Source organism: Panthera pardus, unplaced genomic scaffold, assembly GCF_024362965.1.
Source record: "Panthera pardus isolate Hobbes unplaced genomic scaffold, ASM2436296v1 HiC_scaffold_13, whole genome shotgun sequence".
Taxonomy (NCBI): domain Eukaryota; kingdom Metazoa; phylum Chordata; class Mammalia; order Carnivora; family Felidae; genus Panthera; species Panthera pardus.
In genome coordinates this window covers 184,479,714-184,505,817 of record NW_026526688.1, presented here as the reverse complement: position 1 = coordinate 184,505,817, position 26,104 = coordinate 184,479,714, and the positions used below count along the sequence as shown (strand labels likewise).

At 42.9% G+C, this 26,104-nt stretch overlaps 2 protein-coding genes across 5 annotated transcripts in view; both read left to right on the top strand.

Annotated features, from left to right (window-relative positions):
• PI4K2B (phosphatidylinositol 4-kinase type 2 beta) overlaps positions 1–1,959 on the top strand; it is a 32,040-nt gene extending 30,081 nt beyond the window's left edge. For all 3 annotated transcript variants that reach the window (XR_008421820.1, XR_008421821.1, XM_019453579.2), the window contains exon 11: positions 776–1,959. The gene's annotated coding sequence lies outside the window, so the exon portion shown is untranslated. The remainder of the gene's footprint in view (positions 1–775) is intronic.
• Positions 1,960–23,109: 21,150 nt separating this feature from the next.
• ZCCHC4 (zinc finger CCHC-type containing 4) overlaps positions 23,110–26,104 on the top strand; it is a 51,491-nt gene continuing 48,496 nt past the window's right edge. For both annotated transcript variants that reach the window (XM_019453577.2, XM_053901641.1), the window contains exons 1-3: positions 23,110–23,256; positions 24,258–24,376; positions 25,115–25,197. In XM_019453577.2, the coding sequence (XP_019309122.2) occupies positions 23,130–23,256; positions 24,258–24,376; positions 25,115–25,197 (329 nt within the window). In that variant the 5' untranslated portion in view covers positions 23,110–23,129. The remainder of the gene's footprint in view (positions 23,257–24,257; positions 24,377–25,114; positions 25,198–26,104) is intronic.

The following is a 26,104-nucleotide window of genomic DNA, read 5'->3' as shown; positions in this document are numbered from 1 at the left end:
GGTATTTGTTGACTTTGAATAACTTTTTATATTCTATGTTCTTTATAAACACTGAGAAGGACGTTGTCTTCACTCTTCTTACATTATAAAAGGCCTTCAAGGGTGAAACTGCTCTTGTGAACTTCAGTAGAGTGGTTAATAGAAAATCTGGTAAGAATAATGTTGCCTTAATTTAAAAAGCCGCTATTTTAGAACTTGAGTAATTGCCCCTAAAGTGACCATTGTTAGGGAATGGAAAATTATTTCTTGGTTAAGTAACAGGTGACCATTTTATTTTCTGTGCTTCAGAATATTTTTGGTCAATTATTTTGTTAAAGTAAGGGGAAGAATCTAAAGATACTCTCCCTTTTTAGAAAATGGAGGCACTCAGCTGAGACTGGAGAGGAATAATATGAAATTAAAGTAGATCGCCAATATTTTGAAATTCCACCATAGCACTAAAAGTCCCTTTTGTTTCTGCCATGGAATCAATTATGTAGTCAATTAGTACTTTAGATTACTGATCTTAGTCTGTGTAGTGCTTCAGTTAGTATTAACTTCACTGAAAAGTAAACCATACCTCAAAGTGCATATTGGATTGCATTTTGGGGTCCTAAGGCATAAGTCCTTAAAAATAACAGTAGTTATTATAGTATTGTAGGGTATTGAGGTTACCGATGCTGATATAATTACAGTCAACTGTAGAATATCAGCCCTTGCTAAAGGGGAACATGACAGAGATAACCATAAAGTCATTTAGATTTGATTTTGAAAATCAGTATGTCTGACATGCTAGGATTTTGTAGCACCGTGAACTCCCGGATGATGTAACTTGAGACGAGCCCAGTATGAAGATGTGATTCTGAAGAACCAGAAGCTTCATCCTCTTCTTCGGGCCCCAAACAAGGAACACCACCACTCAAACTAAACTGGCAGTTTGTGCTCTGGGCCTTTTTTTTTTTTTTTTTTTTTTTAGCTTTCTGTCTTGTGATTTTCTTTTTTTTTTACTTAAGTATTTTCGTGTAAAAGGTGTTTCCTGAGGGTTCGATTAGGACGGAAGACAGATGTGCAGACCCCCCCTTCCCTCACCTCCCTGTCTTGGGCTCCATGGGTGTGGCAAGTGAGAACACCGCTGCCTTAACGAAAGTTCACTGGACACCTGTGTTCTCCTACCTCCAACCCCGGCCTTCCATGATCGTAATGCTGAGATCATGGGAAATTGACTGGAAATTCAAAACTCAACTACTATCTTGAGATAAATACTAGTAATTCAAATGTGCCTTTTGAAGATGTGTTCTTAAATAAGTTGTTATGATGTGGGTACTGCTTTCATAAAACGGTTTTTTCAGTATTTTGAGAATTGCTATATTAATTTTTATAATGGGAAAACTTAGTAAATTCCTACTGTTTTATATCCTGAATTTGTTAAAATAGTGTGCAAATATTTTTAAATGGCCTGACCAGGCTAGAAGAGTAAAGCTGAAATATTTAAGATGTGATCATAAGTCAGAATACATTGGTTATATTTTGTAAATTTTCATGAACTTGACTCTTATTTAAATATTGTGTTAATTTTTTGAATGAGTATATTTATAGTGTCAAGCTTGGTAGACTAAAGGTAATAAAAATCATTGTCTTAAGGTCACTGTTCTTCTGAAGTATGTATATTGGATATTTAGAATGTTTGTGAACACATTTATGTTTATAAGTGATGCTAAACCACCATTCCCCTTGTGTATTAGTGGTATAGTTTAATTCTTTAAAATTCCAAAAGCCATGTGTAACTGGAACCTTTATAATTGGAGACGATTTAATTTTGTTTAATTATATACTTTCTTATTCTCCCCCAAATTTGCCAGCAATTGGAGGCTGTGGAAAACCAGCGGAAGGTTTTTTGCAGACGTAAAAACAATCAGAATCACAAAGTTTTTTTTTTATTTAAAGTTTTGTACTGATGGAATTAAAACCTTATTAAAAACAGATGGTGAGTGTTCTTTGATCACATGACATCTGAAATTCTTCTACAGATGCATAAAGAGATAGGCAGGGTCTTAATGTTTTATAGTCTGTCTTTTCTCCCAGGGTTACTTGGCCAACGGTGCAGAGTTGTGACAAAGATTCTTATGTTGTTCTACCTTTCCAAGCCTCTGTTGTGGTTAGTTTGGGGCCGTGTGGCTGAGTGCTGAGATGTTGGGATAAGTGATAATATGCGACTTCTGAAAATGGCAATAAAACTCCCTGTCTTCACACGCAGTGGTCATGATTGACCACTCTCTTCTCTTCCCGTTTGGATATAAACAAGGAATTTGCCAATTGGAAGCGGCCAGGGCATGTCCGTCACCACTCGGAAAACTACCAGGAGAGCCCATCCACTGAGCTGGGCTGTTACATGAGCAGGAAAGAAGTGCTTGTAAAGTTTGGAATTTATGTGTTATTGTAGCATAGTCTGCCCTATCCTGGGCATTGAAATATAAATAGAAAAATGCAAATCATTTTAAATTAAAAAATCAGTTTTAAGAAGCACAATGGTAGCGACAGCAGATGGTTTTTTAATCTCCCCGAACCCCCAGGAGCTATCCTATAGCAAAAGAAAAACACCAGTGACATCATCTTCCCTAAATTAGGTGGTAGAGTAACCCTGTGAATCCCAGAATCTGAGCAGTTGGAGCTAACACCATCAGTAGCTGTGCGATCACGTGGGAGCAACAGCTTTGGAGGAACAAGCAGAAGCAACCTAAGGGGGACTCGCGATGTGGCCATCCCCACTGGTGGCTCCCAAACCACAATGGAAGCAGAGAGGGCCGTTCAGCATTCGGTGGTTGGCAGCTAGTAGAAGGAGCCTGCAGAGAAAAGTATGAGGGTGCTGGGGCCACGTGGGCTTCGAGTCATCAGAAGTAGCTCTTACCCCTTAGTGAGCCTGTCCTGGGGGAGGTGGTTGGTGTAGAGCATTGACAAGGGAAGGATGGATGGAAGAGGGGACCAAACAGGACCGAATTCAGAGAGCACTAACAGCACACACAAAGCCACTGCCTAGTAACTGCAGCGGACAGAACCCTAGGACCCCAAAACTAGGAAACTGTCCTGGCGCAACTCACCTCCTACACAGAAATCGAAAAATATAGGGAAATCCATCTCAATTTACACACAACCACATCCTACTATCCTCTAAGAAAACAGGATAACAACCTGTATAATACACCCACAGAAAACGAAGATGCCCAATCATGTTTACAAAGCAGCAAAAAACCGTGATCTCATATTCTTTAAAAAGTAACGGAAGAAAGAAATTCAAGAAATGATAGAAGCTAAGGAAGAACAATCAAACATCAACATTGGAAAAGCTCAGATTCGATAGGCAAGCAACAGGAGGAAAGAAAATGAGAGCCGACAGCTCAGAGCAAATACTAGAGTTAAAAATACACTTCAGAAATAAACTGGAAGGAATACAAAACAAAGAGACAACATATCCGTAAAAACCCTACAGCAAACATCATACTGTTGGAAAGTCTCAAATATCTGCATTAGTGTTCTATTGCCACTGTAATAAATTACCACAAACTTTAGTGACTCAAAAACAACACAGATCGGTTATCCTACAGTTGTGCAGGTTAGGAGGCTGATACAGGTTTCGCTGTGCTAAAATCACCGTGTTGTGATACTGACTCCTCCTTCTCCCTCTTGCATTTTTAAGGAATCTTGTGATTAGACTGGGTCCATCCAGGTAATCTAGGTTTTCTCCCTACTTTAAGGCCCGTTGATACACAACGTTAATTCCATCTGCAACGTTAACCCCCCTTGGCTGTGTAACACGTCTGCAAGTTTTGGAGAGCCAAGACATGGGCATCTTTGGGGGCTATTATCCTGCCTTCTATACCTTCCCTCTGAGATCGGTTATGTGACAAGGATGCCTGCTTTCACTATTCTCGCTCCATATTGCACTGGTAAGCCTAGGAAAGAGGCAAAAGGTATGAGGATGAGAAAGTAAATAAGACTGTCATTATTTACTCAGTGACATTATGCATTAGAAAATTCAATAGCATGTACAGAGAACTATTAGAACCAGTATTGCAAGGCTTATGCACCAGCAACATAGTTTAAAAAAGAAAATGTAAAAAAGATACCATTTACAACAGCAGCAAAATTTCAGATTCCTAGGCATAAGTCCAACCAAAGATGTGCCAGATCTCTACACCAAACTGTAGGGGAGTATTGAGAAAAATGAAAGAGTTAAGTAAATGGTGGTCTACACCATGGTGAGGTATTGATAATATTAAGATGTCAGTGCTCCCAAATTTACCTATGGATTCAACACAATCACAATCCAGATCCCATCTGAAATTTTTGTAAAACTCAACAAGCTAATTCTAAAATGTATATAGAAATGTATTGGCCAAAACTTCTGGACAAATAGAACAAAGTTGGAAGACTTACACTACCTGATCTCCAAACTATAAAGGTACAGCACTCAAGACAGTGATAACTGGTGTAAAGATAGACATATAGATCAATGTAACAGAACAGAGAATCCAGAAATAAACCTTATACATATGGTAAGCTGATTTTTAACCAAAGTGCCAAGGCATTTCAAAGAAACAGATAGTCTTTTCAACAAATGGTGCCAGAAACTAGACACACGTGCACACGCACACACACACACACACACAAAGTGAATCTTCACCTTCACCCCATATGTAGACCTAAAGAAAAGAGCTAAAACCTGTGGAATAAAACTGGAGAAAACCTTAGTGAACCCCGCATTTGTAAAGATTTCTTAAAGCAGAAACGGCACAACACACACACACACACACACACAATTGAGAAATTGCTCTTCAAAAAACTTGTACTCTTTAAAACATGCTTAAGAAAATGAAATTTCTGGCCACAAATTGGGAGAAAACATTTGGCAAAAGTATCTGATAAAGGAACTGTATCCAGAATTCCAGAATACATAAAGAGATTACACAACTCAAGAATAAGAAGTCACCCAATTAGGAAGTGAACGAAAGATTTAAGCAGACACTTCACCAAAGAAGATCTATGAATGGCCAATGAGCACATGAAAAGGTGGCCAGCATTACCATTAGGGAAATGCAAATAAAAACCTTGAGTAAAGTTAAACATCTACCTATCATGCCACGCAGCCTTTGTCCTTACAACAGAAACGAAAGCAAACCGCCACATAGAAATGTTCATAGCAGGCTTTTTTTGTAATGCCCCAAACTGCAAATAACTTAAATTCACCAAAGGGTGAATGGATAAGCAGAAAATCTCCATACAACAAAAGGAACGTCCTACTGCTACACACAGCACTGTGGATGAATTTCAAAATCACAGCACTAAACTGAAAGAAGCGAGAAACAAAGAAAGCATACTGTATGATTCCATTTATATAAAATTTTCTAAAATGAAAATTAGTCTACTGTTAAAACAGTCCAGTGCTTCCTTGGGAGTCGAGGCAGAGGGAGAGATGGATTGCATGGGAGCACGGGGAAACAGGATGATCGTTCTGATTTCACAGGTTAATACGCTCGTCAAAGATCATCGGATGGCACCGCTCGTTGTGTGTAACTTATTCTTCATAAAACAATAAACAATGAATAAAGGTTTCAGATCTATCATATCTGGGAAAAATTAAAAGCCCAACCACTGGCACAATCATTTGGGAGAGCAATAGCTAGTAAAATTGCAGACGCAAGTACTCTGTGGTAGGACGCGCATGCAAGGTTGGTCTAGGCTGTAGTGTTTAGAATTCTGAAACCCTGCTAACAACCTAAGTATCTGTCAGCAGGAAAATGGAGAAGTCAACAGCGGCACACCCATACAGTGGCAAACGACAGAGCAGTGGAAATAATTCACCTGTAACTACATGGATCAAAATGCGCACATAAACCTCAAGACGATGTTGAGGGAAAGAAGTAAAGTTGCAAGAAAAGTATGTACGGGCATCATTTATGTAAAATACAAAGCAGTGCCATATGCTGCTTTTTGACACATGCATATATATAAGTACAAAAAAGTGTGGACAGGAACGGCCTCCAGCTTCAGAATAGTTGTGAGGGGTAGGAGGATATGGAAGCAGATCTAAAGGGCACGAAGCACACTTGAAATATAAAATTTATTTCTTAATGATCTGAAGCAAATACAGGCTGTCCACATTTGTTAAAATCTGGTACATCAGTGGTTGGATGTATATATATTGTGTGTGTGTGTGTATATATATATATATATATATGAGTGTGTGTGTATATATGTATACACATATACATACATATATGTATATATGTATGTATATGTGTATACATATATAGATATATATGTATATGTGTGTATGTGTATACACATATATGTATGTATGTGTGTATATATGTATACATACATATATATACATATATGTATATGTGTGTATACATATGTATATATATTTATGTGTGTATATATATTTAATTCTCTGCTATTTTCTGTATGTTTCAATTATCTCATTTTTTAAAATAAGCTTTTATGGGAGCATATTTATATGAATGCTCTGTTTGCCAGCCTTTATTAGTGTACAACGGCTACCATGACAAAATACCACAGACTGAGTGACTTAACCAGCAGAAATTTATTTTCTCACAGTTCTGGGAGCTGGGAGACCAAGATAAAGGTGCTGGCAGGATTGGTTTCTGGTGAGGTATGTCTCTCGTTTATAGAAAGCCACCTTCTCACCATGTCCTCACATGGCCTTTTCTCTGTGCACTCACCCTGGTGTTTCTTCTTCTTCTAAGGACAGGCAGCCCTATTCGTTGAGGTTCACCCATATGACCTCATTAAGCCTTACCTCTTTAAAGTCTCTGTTTCCAAATATAGTCACACTGGGGGGTTAGAACTTCTGAATATGAATTTGGGAGGGGCACAGTTCAGTACCTACCACCACCCAAAGTAAAAAACTTGCAAGCATCTACATCTGCATTGGTTCCTCGTAATGTGGTCAGGATCAGCATCCATCGCAGCCATTTCTGCAGTCCCAGCCACCTCTGTCGTCATATGCCTAATGGAAGACTAAGGTCATCGTGAATATTTTCTGAAGCGACGTCTGAAAGTGCTTCTTAATAAGTGTAGAATTTTTCAACGGGATTTATAATTATTTTTTTATTTTTTAAAAATATTTACTTATTTTTGAAAAAGAGAGAGCATGAGCAGGGAAGGGGCAGAGAAGGAGACACAGAATCCGAAGCAGGGTCCAGGTTCCAAGGTGTCAGCACAAAGCCCAATGCAGGGCTCGAACCCATGAGCTGGGGGATCATGACTGGAGCCAAAGTCGGACACTCAACTGACTGAGCCACTCTGCTCCCCCATTAGTAATTATTTTTGACTGCGGAGATAAAGTTCTTGCTTACTGCTGGGCTCATGGTTCTGTTCTACATAGTTGTGAACCAGAACAGCTCATTTCTCAATTGTGGCAAATACACGAATTTCTTTAGCTCTTTTTAATTTCCTAAAACCCTAACTCCTAGATGCATAACGGTTTGTATGATAAATATAAATCATTCAGTGAATTCAACAGACATTTGTTGGGTACTCAGTATGTCAAATTCTCTCAAAGATAGTAGGAAGACAAAAATCAGTAAAATACATTTTCAACTGTTTCAATTGGATTCACTCTTCAAGTACTGCTCAGAGCGGGAAAGAAAACCTGAAAACGAGAATAGGGCTAAAATAAAATATTTTCGAGGGAATAATATCCTAATCTTTGTGTGTCTTACCTCTGTCCTTTTCTGCATTTGCTCCTTAGACTTGCATACAAGGGAGAGAAAAGAAATGCTTTGTGGACTAAATGCTTGACTGCCTTTGGTTTGAGCTTCTCAATGAATTTTTTATGTATAAAAGAGGCATGTTTTCAATGTCTAGATTTCTCTTGGATTGTGGAGGGTGTGGCTTTCATTCCACCACTTGAGATATTTAATCTGTTTTTTTTGGAGGTGGAGAGTACATAGTCTTCAAAGATGGCGGTCGTTAGTTCCTTCCCACTTTGTAAGCGTGTGTTATTCCACCCATCAGGAAGTGCAGACTGCCTCTCCTTTTCAATCTGAGCTGGTCTGGCAATTTGCTTGGAACATCAGAATGTAGTGAAAGTGAAGCTATGCCAATTTGGGGCTTTGTCTTTAAGAACCTAGGAGCCTTCCCTCTCCCCCCGGAAGTTACTCACGTAAATCGTCCAACTCCCCAGAGTCCACCACGCTATGAGGAAGACCACGCTAGTCATGTGGAGAGACCACATTGAAGGAGAGAGTAAGGTCATTCTATTTACCACAACATCATCTCTCTGAAGAAAATCAACAGAAATGTCTCTTATCTATTATATTGACAGTAGTCAAATATCTTCGATTATTTGCCAAATACATATTTTATAGCTAGATTTCCTTGAGTTGGGATCCAATCAAGTTTTATTCATTACATCCATCTGTTCCATCTTCCAATCTAGAACAGTTCCTTCATTTTCCCCATGATGGTTACTTTTGGAATTTCCTCCATATTCTGAATTTGTCTAATTATTTCTTCTTAGTGTTCAGCTTGATCTTCTATCCCTCATATTTTCTATGAACTGGAAGTGAGATCTGAAAGCTTGACTAAGTTCGGGCTAAACATTTTTGACAAGAATATTTCAGAGATGATCCTGCACACTTCATACTGCATTTACATCAAGAGTTACATATGGGAATGCAAGCTGGTGCAGCCACTCTGGAAAACAGTATGGAGGTTCCTCAAAAAACTAAAAATAGAACTACCCCACGACCCAGCAATTATACTACTAGGCATTTATCCATGGGATACAGGTGTGCTGTTTCAAAGGGACACATGCACCCCCATGTTTATAGCAGTACTATCAACAATAGCCAAAGTATGGAAAGAGCCCAAATGTCCATCGATGGACAAATGGATAAAGAAGATGTGGTATATATATTCAATGGAGTATTACTCGGAAATCAAAAAGAATGAAATCTTGCCATTTGCAACTACGTGGATGGAACTAGAGGGTATTATGCTAAGTGAAATTAGCCAGAGAAAGACAAAAATCATATGACTTCACTCATATGAGGACTTGAAGAGACAAAACAGATGAACATAAGGGAAGGGAAACAAAAATAATATAAAAGAAGGAGGAGGACAGAACAGAAGAGACTCATAAATATGGAGGACAAACTGAGGGTTACTGAAGGGGTTGTGGGAGGGGGGATGGGCTAAGTGGGTAAGGGGCACTAAGGAATCTATTCCTGAAATCATTGTTGCACTATATGCTAACTAATTTGGATGTAAATTTAAAAAAAAAATTAAAAATAAAAGAGTTACTAAAAGATATTTCATTTTCATTGAAGAATTCATCATGGTAGGGGAGGAAGTCCCAAAGGAGCCAGAGAGCTGTGGCAGTAGGAACTCTGTTCACAAATTGAAAAATATACTTGTCTATGTAGAGGGTAGTTAGATGTCCCTCACCATTTCTTTGAAAACTTAATTCTTGTCCCATCTTCTTCGTCAGTGAGTTTTTCTTAGCTCTATTTTTGGATAATGATGATGGTGATGATGATGAGGGGTGATGAGCTGGGTTTCATCACAAGCAAATGTACTAGTTGGTCACAATATTAAAAGAATATTGTCATGAGGGATACTAGTTAAGCCTAAAATCTCGAGAATAAAATTCATAACTTACGACAAAGCTGTATTTCAATTCTACAAGCTTTCATTCTTTGCTGTGAGCTATTTTGCTATTATTCAGCGCTTTTCATATGAAGATCCCTAAATATTAAGTGGGCTCGTGGATCAAACAGTGAAAGATGTATAACAAAAATGAATTATTTTTTAAGCAAACTGTATTATTAATCAGCATCATTTTATTCAGTAAGTTTTAACCTGTTTCAGACTCCATGTAAAGAGTTCTTTGAGAAAATAAATCCTGAAGCTTAAAGATTTTTATTCAAACACCAAGTAATGCAATAGATTTGACTTTTGTCATTTCAAAATACTGTAAACTTATGTTCTAATGTTGCTTATCTTTAATAAATGGAAAGCGTGCCACAATTCTCTTTTGACTAAGAATTTTGAATTGGAATAGACTGATACTTTAGTCCTGGCTCTGCCCCTTATCAGCTCTGTGTCGTTGGACAGATCTTGCAAACCAGCTTTCTCTCCATATGTAAAATATACAAGCTAATGATAACTTCAGAGGTTTCTAACAAGAACAAATAAGATATATTATGTGAAAAGTGTGGTACAAATTCTGGTGGTTATAGATTGGGTTTCTATCTGAGCAACTGTCTGTATTTTTTTAATTAAATCTATGGTTTTTTTTTATTTTAGAGAGAGAACATGAGCAGGGGAAAGGGCCAGAGGGAGAGCAAGAGCAAGAGTGAGAGAGTGAGAGAGAGAGAGAGAGAGAGAGAGAGAGGAATCTCAAGCAGGCTCCACACTACGTGTGGAGTCTGACATAGGGCTGGATCCCATGAGCCTCAGATTATGACCTGAGTTGAAATCAAGAGTCGAATGTTCAACGACCTGAGCCATCCAGGAGCTCCTGTGTGTATTAATGACATCTTTGGACTTTTGGTTTTAGATGAGGAGATAAGGCTACATGCACGTTTATGGGTTTGGATTATTACATAAAGAGAGTATGTGCACATGCAAATTTCTGGATTTGACAACATCTTGCCTGGAGCATGGTGACAGATTTGGAATCAAAAGACTATCTTAAAGTTCTCTGTTGTGTGGCATATGGGGTTGACAGGGGATTGAGAGGAAAAGGCACCTGAGGTCACTGGGTAAAAGAAAGAGATTTATCCAAATCTGATCCTCTGGGAAACTAAGTGACATTTCAAAAGGTGTTTGTTCAGAATCCTGACACCCAGCTCCAGCCAGGGAAATGTGAACCTGGCAGAGCAGAGATGGCTGGTGCCTGTGCCTGTGGGTTTTGGGGGGTTTTTTTCTTTTCTTTTTTTTTTAGTCCTTGAAATTGAAAGCATGTGAAGTCAAAAAGAAGCTGCTAATCTACTCTGTATACAAAGAGATGTGTTAATTTTTCTTTTGACTCCAAGAACCCTGGCTGTTCTGCTTACAAAATTCCCACCTGACAGTTCAGTCTTCTGAAACTATTGAGGCTCACAGAAATAGCAGAACAATCAGGTGGCCTTGCCTTTCCCAAGAGTCAGAGAGTTGTATAAACATTTAGGGCTGATCCCAGGGCTGCAGAGGAACTGCTTTAACCAGCTTCAGAGACGTTTCTGCCTGAATGCCTGTCAGGACAAATAAGACTGCCTTTTATCTCAGTGTGGCTTGGGGACCAATCCAGGAAGCTATTCTACCCTTCAAGTGTTTGTTTTAACGTGAGCTACTTAAAGGTAATCGGGAACTGCATTTAAACCAAGGTGCTGGTTTAAACCAAGGTCACCACTGCCCCAGCCTAGTTTCTAAGCAAGCGAACACCCAGCCTCACTTGCTATCCAATGCTGTGTGTGAGGAGTTGGAAATGCCTGATTCCCTGAATCTCTAGCTTAAATGCGGTTTATTTGCCTGGACAGCATCCCCCTTAATATCTTTTGAGGGCAAATATTACGGTCTTTAAGTTTCGAGAGTCTTTGGCTCAGGGCAATTTGTCAGTGTTGATGCAGAAAGTTGGCATATTTTGTGGAAGAATGCAATCGAAAAAGCCTTCGACTCTGACTGAAGAGGTTGAAAGGTAGCAGAATATGCCACTCCCAAATACAGCACTTGGGCATAAGGATGATCTTGAGCTGAAGGTAATTGAGAAAAAGCAGATATAAGAAAAGCCCTTTGCCTTCCCCCTATATTTGCCTAAAAGCAGGACATAATATGTAAAGATGCCCCCCCACCACCACCACACACACCCTACAAGGACAGAGGTTAATCACTGCAGAAAATTCTAGGTCCTTCTTTACCACCAGTTTCCCCATATCCTTGCCTTCCCACGGTTTGGTGCCCCTGGAAACTCAAAGTCCTTTCCTTTGTCTTGTCATGTCTCTAAAAACATTTTTGTCAAGATGCTGTACAAGCCCAGGTTTTAATCACTCCTTTGAGATACTGATCTCTAAGCTCCAGGGTGTGTGTGTGTGGGTGTGTGTGGGTGTGTGTGTGTCTCATGAACTGGATGCGGGTGTTAATGAACTTCTGCTGGTTTTTTTCTCCTGTTAATTTCTCTTTTGTTAGTCTAATTTATGGGGCCTCAGCCAGAAAACCCAAGATGGTTAGGGGAAAAGACTTTTTTCCTTCCCTTCAAGGTCAACTAGATTCTAGGGGAGGTTCTATTCATCATTTGGGGAAGTTATTTGAGTTTCCCGTGTGCATATGTGTGTGTTAACTTATTTAACAGCACTGATGAGGTTTTGGGGTGATGGTGGGGTTTGGAGCTGATGGCCAAGAAACAATTCTTGAAGATGTCTTTCGTGCACAAAAGAGATTTTATTAAAGCGTGGGGACAAGACCCGAGGGCAGAAAGAGCTGCCCTGAGGCTGTGAAGAGTGGCTCGTTATACACTATGGGGCTGGGGGAGGGAAAGTCAAAAGGGGAGTTGCCAAAGCGATTTTCATATGCTAAAGCCTCACAGATGATTGGAGGCCAAGATACTGTGGCACTAAGGTTGTTTTTCCCTGTAGCAAAGCATTAACATTAAGACAGTAGGGAGTTCCTGGAGAAATGTTTTACTCTGCCAGCCTCAAGTATCTGTCAATGGGCTGCAGGTTATAAGGAAATTTAATTTAATCTGCCATTTCCTTCTTGTCTTTGTTCCCCCACATCACTGTGGAGGGGAGGGTGATGCTGAGGCTCCAGGAAACTCAGTCTATGAGTTTCTGGAGGTTAGGCTATTGATAAGATCGCCTTTTTCTTGTAATTTCAAACGGGAGACCCATGTCCTGTATGACTGTGATCTCTATCAGTTAACCATTTGCTTTCTGTCCTTTCCTGGTTTTGAGTAGGTGGGAGTGTCTAAGGACTACCACACATATCCCACCTGGTGGGGGGGGGGGGGGTAGTGTAGCTTGTACTTTGTCCTCAGCCCACCTTATGCCCTCAGCACTCCCCCCATCAGTACTACCACTTACAGCGTTCTTACTTTTGCCATGTGCGGTGTTGAGTGTTATTCATGCTGTGTTGGCCATCTTCTCGTTGCCCGTCCAGACCTACTTTCCACTCCTCCCCGCCCCACCCTGCTCTATGCTCCGGGAGACTGACCTACATGGATGCCATCAACACGCAGTCCACATCTCATCTCTGGTTGTTTTTTGCCAATAGGAGACACTGACAGATGAAAGATCTGAGGTCCAAAGGAGGAGCGTGAGGTAGGGGTTTTCATCCCTTCAGCTTCTTCCCTGTGGGCTTGTCGTGGTTGACTGAGGCCCTCTGCTGAAGGCCACGAGTCTGGTAGGGCTGCTCCTTCTGAGGAGGCAGCCAAAGGCCAGCTGGATGCAAAGCACAAACTAGCAACTCCCCCACCCCTCCCTTCAAAGCACCACAGGTGGAATCTGTGTGACATTCCTCAGGTGTTCCTGGCTGCCCTAAAGCTAAGAGAAGGAGAAAACCAATGACTAACTGATGGAGATCATAGTCATGCAGACAGAGTCTCCATCAGTTTAGAAATGTCTTAGTAAATTACAAAAAAAAAGGCAATCTTATCAGTAGCCCAACCTCCAGAAACCCATAGACTCAGTTTCCTGGAGCCCTAACACCACCCTCCCTTCCATAGTGAGGTGGGGAACAAAGGCAAGCAGGAAATGGCAGGTAAAATTAAATTTCCTTATAACCTGCAGCCCATTGACAGATACTTGAGGCCAATACAGCGTAGAATATTCCTCCAGGACCCCTACTGTCCTAATGCTAATGCCTTACTAGAGGAAAAACAACCTTAGCTGACAATAGCTAGGCCCCCAGTATCTTAGGAGTCCTCCTTTGGGTATGAAAGTCCTTTTGGAGGCCTTCCTTTTGCCTTTACCTGCCCCATCTCCATAGAATATAACCAGTCACTCCTTACAACTCCATTGCAACTCTTTCTGCCCAAGATCCTGTCCCCGTGCTTTACTAAGATCATCTTTTTGCGCCAAAGACATCTCAGGAATTCCTTGTTCACCGTCAGCTCCAGATCGCCATCACTCCAAAGTCAATTCCACGTCTCCCCTGCTGTTAATGGCTCTAAGAGAAGGCACATTCCCCGGGTAGCTGAACTTAACCCTGCCCACAAGCTGGTGAGCTGTCCCCTTACGAAACGCCCCTCAAATTCCCCACGTGAGCGAGTCATCTGTTTCCCGCCAGGATCCTGAATATCACACATGTGATCTCATGCCATTCTTCCCACAAGCCAGAAGACACGTGTATTATTATCCCCATAGCACACCCGAGAAAGGCTCAGAGATATTAAACAGCTGGCCTGAACTTACATAATTAATTTGTAAATCGTGGAGCAGGATTCAAAGGAAGGTCTTTGTGGCTCAGTTGTACTACCTGTCCCTCCCCAGGGTGCGCTATATTGCAAGACCTCTGTGGTCCTAAACTTTACCCTTTGTCCTCTTTCTGTAAAAAATGCTTTGTGGACCCCCTTGACTCTCTTAAAATGAAATTCATAGGTAATATAATCTACCTAAATGCCTAATTTTTTTTTAAGTTCATTTATTTTGAGAAAGGGAGAGAGTGTCCACGTGCGTGTGAGTGGGGGAAGGGCAGAGAGAGAGAGAGAGAGGGAGAGAGAATCCCAAACAGGTTTAAATTTTTTTTTTTAACTTTTTAATTTACTTTTGAGAGACAGAGAGAGACAGACAAAGCATGAATGGGGGAGGAGCAGAGAGAGAGGCAGACACAGAATACGAAACAGGCTCCAGGCTCTGAGCTGTCAGCACAGAGCCCGACGCGGGGCTCGAACTCACAGACCGTGAGATCATGACCTGAGTTGAAATCAGGTGCTTAACCGACTGAGCCACCCAGGGCCCCTGAATTTTTTATGTATACAGGACATTTTGAAATCGGAGCTAAACTAGGAGATTCATGTAGAATCACTACCAAGGTGGCTCAAAAATATTCACTCTATCCCTGCGCCTCCGTGGGAGAGGCGATTACTCTTACTTTTCACTCCTCGATGTTGGGCTCGCCAATGTAGCCCGCTTTGGCCGGTGGAATAACAGCAGGCTAGACTGAAATAAGGCTTGAAGTGTGCTGTGCAGGGGGGGCTTGGCCCCTTGCACCCCTGCCATTATCGTGAGGTGAGATTCTTCCAGCCACCTGCCGTCCCTGCAGCCTGGCTCCCTGGTGAGACGCATGCAGATGACCTGAGCCCAACCCAAGCAAGGAGCCCAGCCCACCTGACCAAGTTTGGAGCAGAACCGCCCAGCTGAGCCCAGCCTAGATCAGTCAACAACCACCCCTCCCCCCCGCCCCCGCCCCCGCTCACCCAAGATGCGTGGGGGAGAATGCTGTTTTAAGCCACGTTTTTCTGGACTGGCTTGCTCACCAGAAATTGCTGACAGATACAACCAGGACGACTGTGACGGCTATAAAGGCAGATACAGATGGGTTGTTTGGGGGACTCAGATAACATGGGCCACGTTGCTATAGGTCATGTGGGTTTCCCACAATGGTGCTCCAATCCTGCTTTTCCTTCTGGACAAAGCATAGTTTCCCCTTGATATACACAGCAGTGCATTCCTGGCATATTCAGATATTTTAAAATTCTATGCAAACACTTTGTGTTTGTGTAAATCAAAAAGTCTGGGTTCAAATAAGTATAGATTATTCTCCCACATAAATGTCTTTCTGGACTCGAAAAAAGCTGTGCGACCTTTAGTACAATTAATTCCTTTTGCAATTAATTCTTCATTGCACAGGACTGTTCTGTTACAGGCTATTCGGCATCTAACTCCTACCCTCCACATTCCAATAGGGCCCCTCAAAACCCTGTGACAACTGAAGACACCTCTGCCCATTTCCAAAATGCTCCCTGGAAGGTGGTTTGGCCCTTACTGGAATCACCAGATGAGGTGACTCAGTGGTCCTTCCAGTCCAAATAGTCTCAGATTTTCTGAGTCTGATTTTGGTTGTCATTTAATCAGTAAATACGTATTAAATGTCTGTTACGCAACAACACTATGGGTATAAGAATTACATGGGGCACCTGGGTGGCTCAGTCGATTAAGTGTCTGACTTCAGCTCAGGTCATGATCTCACAGTCCATGGGTTTGAGCCCTAATTCGGGCTCTGTGCTGACAGCTCGGAGCCTGGAGCCTGCTTCAGAGTCTGTGTCTCCCTCTCTCTCTGCTCCTCCCCCGCTTATGTTCTGTCTGTCTTGCAAAAATAAATAAACACTGAAAAAAAATTAAAACAACAACAAAAACAACAACAAACCCCTGACGTGCATTCGAGCTGCTACAGGAACACGTAAGAAGAGCATCTGACCTAATCTTGGGGGCTCCTTGGAGGAGGTGATGGCTAAGCATTGCTGACGGAGGAACAGGCGCCCATGAGCAAACAGGTAAGAGGGAACAGGGGTAAGAGGGAACAGAGGAGAAGAGCAGGCGGCAGCCCCACCCCCCCGAAACCGAGACTGTGGAAGGAGCTTGAGCACTGGGCTCCCACAGACCTTAGTTCAAACCCCGCCTCAGCTCTCATCCGGAGACGTTAGAATAACAGCTTTACTAATTGTTCATTACATCCCAGGCACTCCAGTGAGTGCCCTACAAGGATTCTTTCCTTTAATCCTCCCGAGCGTCTTATTAGCCATCCCTCTGTTACAGAACGAGAAACTGAGGCACAGCAAGGTTAAGGTTGCCCGAATTAAAAGGCAGTGGAGCCAGATTAGAACCCAGACAAAGTGACTCCAGGACTAATATTCCTCACTCCCACCTGCATGATCTGACCCCTGACCCTACTGCCTCCTGTGCAAAAGGAATACAACAATAATTCCTGCGAACTGGCAGATGGATGAAATATTTACATATTGAAGGCACCAGGCCCATTTGTGGGATGTTTTGAAAGTTATCATCCAAGATCAATCTTTCCCTTTTTTAAGTGAGAAGCATCGTAATCCAGAGAGTATACAGTGTATATAATTTTAGTTACAAATCACATTTAAAAAAAATTTTTTTTTAGTATTTATTTATTTTTGAGAGAGAGAGAGACAGAGCACAAGTGGGGGAGGGGCAGAGAGAGAGGGAGACACAGAATCTGAGCTGTCAGCACAGAGCCCCACACAGGGCTCGATCGAACGCACGAACCGGAGATCATGACCTGAGCCGAAGTCGGACGTTTAACCCACTGAGCCCCCCGGGCATCCCACAAATCACATTTCTGAAACCTGAAGTGCCATATTCAAAAAGCCTATGTGAAGGTCAAGTTGGGTTACACAAACGAGAAAACATGAAACCCAAGTAGCTTAAATAAACAAGGGTTTATTCTCACATCAAAGACGTGTAGTTAGGTTGGTGGGAAAGCAAACCGGCACAGCCACTCTGGAAATTGGTGTGGAGGTTCCTCAAAAAAAAAAAAATAGAAAATAGAGCTACCAGCGATTCAGTGACTGCACTGGTAAGTATTTATCCAAAGGGTACAAAAATGCTGATTCAAAGGGGCACGTGCCCCCCCCCCCCCGATGTTTATAGCAGCACTATTGACAATAGCCAAAGCATGGAAAGAGCCCAAATGTCCATCGATGGACGAATGGATAAAGAAGATGTGGTATATATATTCAATGGAGTATTACTCGGCAATCGAAAAGAATGAAATCTTGCCATTTGCAACTATGTGGATGGAACTGGAGGGTATAATGCTAAGCAAAATTAGTCAGAGAAAGACAAATATCATATGACTTCACTCATATGTGGAATTTAAGAAACAAAACATGAACATCGGGGAGGCGAAGGAAAAATGAGATGAAAACAGAGAAGGAGGCAAACCATAAGAGACTCTTAAATACAGAGAACAAACTGGGGGTTGCTGGAGGGGGGGGTGCTCAATGGGTGAGGGGCATTAAGGAGGGTACTTGGGATGAGCACTGGGTGTCAAATATCAGAGATGAATCACTGGGTTCTACTCCTGAAAGCAATACTACACTGTATGTTAACTTAGTTGAACTTAAATAAATAAAGTTTTTTAAAAAGAAGTATATTTCGACCAGTTCCTCCTATCTTTTTGCCTTCTGTCTCACAGTTACCTCAAGGCCCAAGATGGCTGCTGGAGCTTCAGCCGTTACATCTGCTTTCCACCAGAAGGGAGGACGAAAGATGAAGAATAAGGAGATACATTGTCCAGCGGAGTCAGTCCCTTGAAGGGCCTTCTGTGAAGTCCCATGGAGGATTTCAATTTAGTCTGGGATTAGGACTGACCGATGGTAGGGTACGGAAGGGCACCCCGAGACCAGGCAATGCCTCGGGACGGGTCACATGCCAGAGCTCCCTGTGCATCAGGCTGAGGACCCACTCTGGCTGAAGCATGTCTGCCTCGGCTCTACCCCTGCCCTTTCCTGCTCCTCTGACCTCTTTACAAGTTTCTCCTTCCAAACACCACTTGCAAAAGGATCTGCACCCCAGGCTCCATGTGTAGGAACCCCATGTTCTTTCTTAGCCCAAATCTGTCTTTTTATAATCTCACCTGGGGCCGGCCATGTTGAATAATCCAGAATAAATGGATTCTCTTCCTTAGAGTGGCTCCCTGACCTACTTGAAGGCAGCCGTAAAGGAATAACGTGACGACTAACGTGTACACGTCACTGGGCTGGTGACAAAGTGCTCTGTGAGTTTTTGCTCACGTACGCTGACCCTCCCAGTCCTTGAGGGTAGACGTGGTTATTTTTACAGGTGAGGACACCGAAGTTCAGACAGTGACTTCTCCAAGGTCACTTGGAAGATAAAATAAAGAGCTGGGCTCTCCGGGAGGAGGATGTCAAACCCACACGAGGCGTATGTTTGCGAGGGCTGCTGTGACAAAGTGCGACAGACCAGGAGGCTTCAAACAACAGAAATGTATCCTCTTTCAGCTCTGGCGGGGTCAGCAGCGTGAGGCTCCCGTCCAAGGCTCGAGGGCAGCATCTTTCCTCGTCTCTTCCTAGATCCTAGGGACCCCAGGCGTTGCCTGGCTCGTGGCGTCTCCATGTGGCTTTCTGTGTGTGTGTGTCTGTGTCCTCTCCTCTCCCCAAAAGGACACTCCCGTCGGATGTAGGGTTCACCCGAATCCAGCATGATATCTCCTCTATCCTTAACCGATTCTACCTGCAAAGACCCTATTTCGAGATCGACATTCTGAGGTTGCGGGGGGATATCAATCTTTGGGGGACACTACGGAACCCAGGGAACTTTGCTTTTAGTGGATTTATTGATCTCTGGGTTTCATTTCTATGTGAAGGAACAGTCACCTTCACGCGCATAAATGCACGTTCTCTTCTGCACCTTGTTCCCAACTCTCACACTGGAGGGGCAAACGCGGGCGGCATGTTGACGGGGGGGGGGGGGGGGGGGGGGGGGGCAGGGAGAATGGAGAGAGGGGTTAGCTGGTCTTGACCAGAAAGGAGCTTCAAGGCATATTAGTAGGAGGTACATCCGTGCCGTATTATGGCTGCAGCCATAGAGCCTCAGTTGGCATTCTTGTTGAAGTTTATTTATTTTGAGAGAGAGCGAGAGAGTGTGGGGGAGGGGCAGAGAGAGAGAGAGAGCGAGAGAGAGAGAGAGAGAGAGAGAGAGAGAGAGAGAGAGAGAGACAGATTCCCAAGCAGGCTCCATGTTGTCAGCACAGAGCCTGATGCAAGGCTCAAACTCACAAATTGAGAGATCGTGACCTGAGCCGAAATCAAGAGCGGAATGCCTAACGGACTGAACCACCCAGGAGCCCCAGTTGACATTCTTGGGTGTGACTGATAGAACGCACCTCATCTCAAACTGGCTTAAGGAGAAACTTATATGACCCACATAAGTGAAAGCTTCAGGCATGGCTGGATCTAGGTGCTCATGTGGTATCCTCATACGTTCCCATTTCCTAATTCTGCTGCTCTCCTCTTATTGACTTTTGGGCCAAGGCAGGTGCTCCTTAAGGGGTGGGAAACTGCAAAACCCATAACTACCACAAATACCAACAGCTACCTGGTTGCTCCAGTGAAGAGCGCTTCAGTGACAGATTGTGTCACTGGCTCCCCTTCTTCACCCCCTTCTGACCCACTGCCCTTTGCCATGTAACTTCGCAATGCTTGGCCGTGCGACTTGCCTGAACCAAAAGCCTACGGTGGAAGTAACAGTGGCAGCCCCAAGCCCAGGCTTCCCGAAGCTTGTCCCTTTGTCCTAACTCTTGAGCTCCGGCTGTTTCCATGAGAAAGACAGGTCCAGACTGGCCCGCTGGATCCAGGAGGAGCACGAGAGCCACATGGAACAGAGCCGTATTAGCTCGGCCAACGCGACCCTAGACAAGCCAGTCACCTACCCCAGGCGAGATGGGAAAGCTGAACCTGTGCGGCACGCGAGAAATCAACATCACGGATGCCACTAAGACGGCAACATTGAACTACTGTAGTTTCTTTCCCAACCATTCTAGCAGAAGCGCCCGGGCATTTGCCCAAACCCAAGCCAGTCCCCGTGGTTCTTCCTACCTCTCCAATCACGTGAGCTAAAGTTGGGGAGGGTTGCCGAGGGAAACTGGGGTTCTGGCACAGAAGACAGGGAAGTCGGTCAGGCATCACCACAAAACGCTCCTCTGCCTTCAACCCTTTTCTCTGCGGTAGATTTGGAGATTGGAGAGCTTCCATTCTACTGGCAAAGTGAGGAGTAAGACTTCCGGGTCCCGTAGGAAGCTGGGCGGTTTGCCCGTGTCCTCTGGTGTGGGGGAGTCGCTGAACTGGACCCGTCTTAGTGGCCTGGTGTCAGAGACTATGCTCTGCGAGCCCAGGGTCCGGCTCTGCGCTCAGGGCTCAGGAGACCCACCTCCAGCTCTGCCACTGGTTTCCTTTTGAGCATCCTTCTCTGTCCCTCGGCTTTCTTCCACCCAAGGATTTTCCTGTACAGATTAGACGATAAGAAGAAACATCCCCAGCTTATTGTGAAGTCAGAGTCTCGCCCCTCTCAGCAAATATTCAACACGCACGACTTTTACCAGCTATGTCTGAATATAAGGTGAGGGTTTTTTTTTTTTTTTTTCCTTCCCAAAATTTTCCCCCGGAAAAGGGGGAACTGCCTTAATTTTGAAACCTTCCGATTCTCTCACACTAAAGGGTACTGTACCTTATTTGGGTCGACCTTTGTCATACTTGTACTGTTGGGGGAAGCTTACCCGTTAAGGCTGGAAATCCATACTGTCTTCGGCTGCTTAGAGAGGTCACCCCACAGAATCGGGAGTTAAAGGGAGAATTAGAAAAATACGGATTCAGTGACTATTTTTGGTGATAGGAGTTCATGAATCCAACTGCAAATTTTGTAAAGAAGTGTTTTTAAAGATCACAAATCTGTACCTGGAAGAAAAGTTTTTCCAATAAAAGTGTTAGTGTTAATGAAAATGGGTAGTTAGGTCTTGAGATGAAATTTCTCAAAGTATCGTCATGTTTGGATCTAGAGGGTTTTTTAAAAATTTTTTAAAGTTTATTTATTTATGTTGAGAGAGACAGAGACAGCGCAAGTTGTGGAGGGGCAGAGAGAGACAGAGAGAGGGAAAGAAAGAGAATCCTGATATGGGGCTTGAATTCACGAAACCATGAGATCATGACCTGAGCTGAAACCAAGAGTCAGACCCTAACTGACTGAGCCACAGGCACCCCTGGGTCTAGAATTTTCTATCCAAATGACATATAAGTGCAGATAACGTGCACTGGCAACCAGTGCTGGACAGCTTGAACAGGGACATCGTTATGTCAAAGTCCAGATGCTGAAGGTGCAGGTGAGAGAATCGAGTGAAACCACTGTATGAAGTGTGCATGAAAAAGAGCAATATTTCTAAATTAATCTGCCATAGGACTCAATGTGTGATGTTAGATATGTGTGTGTAAATCAATTCTTTAGAACTATAAGGAGAATTTTACTTTCCCACCCATAACCGTGCGTATGTGCGTGTGTATGCTATAATGTCTTGAAATTGGATAGACTGATTCTTCCTTCTTTATTATTTTTCAAAGTTCCTTTAGCTACTCTAGTTCCCTTGCTTTTCCTATAAACTTCAGAATAATGTCTTTACCTGCAAAAGTCTGGCTGGGATTTTGATAGAAATGGTGTTAAACGTGTACATGCACTAAACCTGGGGAGAACTGACATCCCTGCTATGTTGACTCTTAACATAGTGACACAGTCTCTACATTTATTTAGACCTCTGATTTTGTCATTAGCATTTTGTAGTGTTCCACATACAAGTTCTGGACATGTTTGTTAGATTTACACCTAAGTATTTCATTTATCTCAGCAGTTGTAAGTGGTATTTCATTTCTAATTTGGGCGTTCACGTGATCATTCCTAGAATATGGAAGTAGGATGGGTTTTGTATGTTTCCTTATCTCACATCTTGCAACCTTGCTGACCTCAATTTCGGCTGGAATTATTTTTGCAGATTCCTTGGCATTTTCTATGTAGACAATCATGTCGTATGCAAAGAGGGACAGGTTTATTTCTCTCTCTCTGATGTATAGATGTCGATGCATATGCAACGATAACGTTCAACTGTTAACAGTTGCCCAAGAGGTAGAAGATGACAGCGTGACTTTCACTTTGGGGAAGAAAGAAGAGGATGTTTCCCTCAAACGCGGTTGCTGCAGCTCTTTCTATTGTCAGCTACTGGTGGTGGTGATGCTGCCTTTTGGTCTTAAAACCCCACCAAATCTTTGCTCCAAAGAGTCCTCTCATCTTTTGGCTGTATTCTTATGAGAGGATGGTGCTTGGGGTGCTAAGGGTAGAGCAGATAATAGGTGAGCTTATTGCACAGGTCCAATAAATTGCGTGCAAATATCCCCCCCCCCCCCATTTCCCCAAACCCTTACCCTGGTCTGCCCGCCAGGGACCCCTTTGGGGGCAGCCAGGGGCAGAAGAGACTGCCTTTCGGGGCGTAGCCTCAGCCCCGGCGGTCTCAGCTCCTCCTAGACGCGCGGGGGCGCTGTGAGTTCCCCGTGCCGCGTGGCGGCACTCTTTCTCAGACTCCTTTGTTTGCACGGAGGCTTTCGGGACGGTGGCGGGAAGATGGCGGCCCCCAGGGACTGGCTGGGAGCGGTGGAGGAAGAGGGGAACTCGGGTCTTCAGGGGAGCTCGGGAGTGGAGGTGGTCTTTCCTTCTGATCCCGCCACGCCTGCCCCGCTGTGCCCTCACGGTGGGTGCGCGTTTGGGCTCTGCCGAGCTTTCGGGCGCAAGGGGCGGGGGTTAGCCTGAGGATGCCATGGGCTTCTTACGGCTCCCAGATTTTCATGCTCTCTACCACCATGTGTGATCCCTAGAAAACGCCCTTTCTTCGGGACGTAGTGTTTTCAGCTTATTTAAGACACTGTCATAGGAAGTCCTCACTGTTGCGGTTTTGGCTCCGTGGCTGTTACATTCCCCTCCCCCCCTCCCCGCCAAGGGAAGAGACAGTCTAAGCAAAGGGGATGCATGTTATTGAGTAAATCCATTGCCAAGTACTTGTGGATTTCATTGGTTGTTTTGATATCTTTATTTAAAAAAGTTAGGGAGAAAGAGCGGCGTAGCTAGTCGACTGAGCCACAGACTCTTGATTTCCGCTCAGGTCTCGATTCCAGCGTGGTGGGATCGAGCCTCCCCGCCCCTCCCTCCGTGCGCTGAGCATGGAACCTGTTGAGGAGTGTCTGTGTCCGTGTCTCTCTCTCCCTCCGTCCTTTCCCCCGCCTCGCGCGCTCTCCCTCTCTAAAATAAAAGATAAAAATTTAAAAAGAAAGGGAGAAGAATAGCGTGAATTATTGCTTAGAAACCAGACCTAGTTTTTCTCTAACTTATGGAGAGAGGATGTGCCCAACTCCAAAAGCCCAAATTTTCACTGAAAGGATAACTGGGTGGAGGTGGCAAAATGCTCAGTTCTCTGGACCCTGGCCATGTTTTAGTCTCAGGAGCCAGGTCATTCATCATGTAGACAGCAACTGACTACGGCATTTTCTTTCTGGAGAGACTAGTTTGTAAAAGCCATTTCTTCAGTCATCAGTGTCTAAACATTGTGACGGGAAAAAAAAGTAATTAAACAGAGTGTAGGTTGAATTATGACAAATTGTGCGTAAAACCAAATCAAGCTTTATTTAAGGGCAGTGAAAACTAAGAACTTGATGTAGATGACGATTGTTGATATGTTTTGTCCCTTTCTGGAACTAGGACCCACTCTTCTGTTTGTAAAGGTGAACCAAGGGAAAGAAGAATCACGGAGGTTTTATGCCTGCTCAGCCTGTAGAGATAGAAAAGACTGTAATTTTTTTCAATGGGAAGATGAAAAGGTATATCAACTTTGTGGACATATATGTTTTTATTTTTGATGTATGTGACAATTTGTTTGAGAATGTGTGAACCAATAAAAACGCAGTTTGAGCATTAAATGAGATAAATCTCTTTGGATAGATGAAGACATGGTTTTTGGGTCAAGGGACTGGAGTTTAGACCTACTCTCAACTTAACTCTGATTACTGATATTGTAAATAACTGTCTCAAAGACAGTTCCCTTTAAGATTCAGAGGTGTTAGTATAGATTTCTCCCTAACGAGTCTAGGTTGTGATCATTTCAGGCAGTGTTTTAGAAAAACTTTTTTTTTTTTAAACATTTGAGTGAGCATCCTTTATACAGTTACTATATGACTGATGAAGGCACCTAGGGATGTAGTTATCAGCTTGGTATCTTCTTGGACTCAGCTCCAGTTGAAGTTTCTGAAAATTTTGTCTAGAAAAATTCCAGCTTTGTTGGGTTCCTTGGAACACACTCTTGTATACGACTCTCCCGCACGTCTGTTAAAATCACTGTGAGATAATCCTGCAGGGCTTTAATATGTTAGGTATTGCTTCGTACTACTCTAGAACTTTACCAGTTTAATGTGCTTTGTTTTGTTTTCCCCTGAAACAGATGCTTGTTTACAACATTGAGCTGCTCTAATTGGCCTCTTAATGTCAGAATGTGATACCGGGTTTTCTAGGATGGTAGGAAGTTTGGTAGTTTATTAAATGTTTTTTTAATTCTTTTCCAGTTGTCAGAAGCTAGACTTGCTGCCCGAGAAGCTCATAACCGAAGATGTCAGCCTCCTCTATCCCGAACGCAGTGTGCAGAAAGGTGCTGATGTGGTGGCATTTCTATTTATTATTTTTGTTTTGTTTTTTTTCCTGGGTCCTTAAATTTACTTTCATTTTTTAAAAAGTTTTTATTATGGTAGAATATATATAACATAACATTTGCCATTTTAATAATTTTAAATGTACAGTTCAGTGGCAATTGTAGTCACAGTGTTATGTGATTGTCACCATTATATATTTCCAAAACCTTTTCGTCACCCCAAACAGAAACTCTCTGATCATTAAGCAGTAGCTTCCCATTCCAGTTCTTCCCAAACCCTGGTAAGCTCTCATGTAATTTATGTCTCTATGAATTTGACTGTTCTAGTTACCCTATGTAAGTGGAATTATGTATTTCTGATTTGGCTTTTTTTGTGCCTGGTTTATTTCACTTAGCATGTTTTCAGGGTTCATTCGTGTTGTGGCTTGTGTCAGAACCTCATCCTTTTTATGGCTGAGCAATACTGCATCACACACACACACACACACACACACACACCCCACATTTTGTTGATCTATTCATTCATCAGTGAACACCATTTCCACCTTTTGGCTGTTGTGACGAATGCTGCAGAGAACATTGGCATACGAATGTCTGCTTGAGTCTCTGTTTTCAAGTCTTTTCTATATATACCTAGGAGTGGGATTATTGGATCATACGATATTTCTGTGTCTAGTGTTTTGGTGAACCACCAAACTCTTACCCACAGTGGCTACACCATTTTACATCCCTACCAGCAACGTACAAGGATTCCAGTTTCTCCACATCCTTGTCGATACTTACTGTTTTGTGTGTGTGTGTGTGTGTGTGTGTGTGTGTGTATGTTTTAATTATCTTAGTACTTGTGAGGTGATGTGTCATTGTGGTGTTGAATTTTAGGTCCCTAATGAGTAATGATGTTGATTAT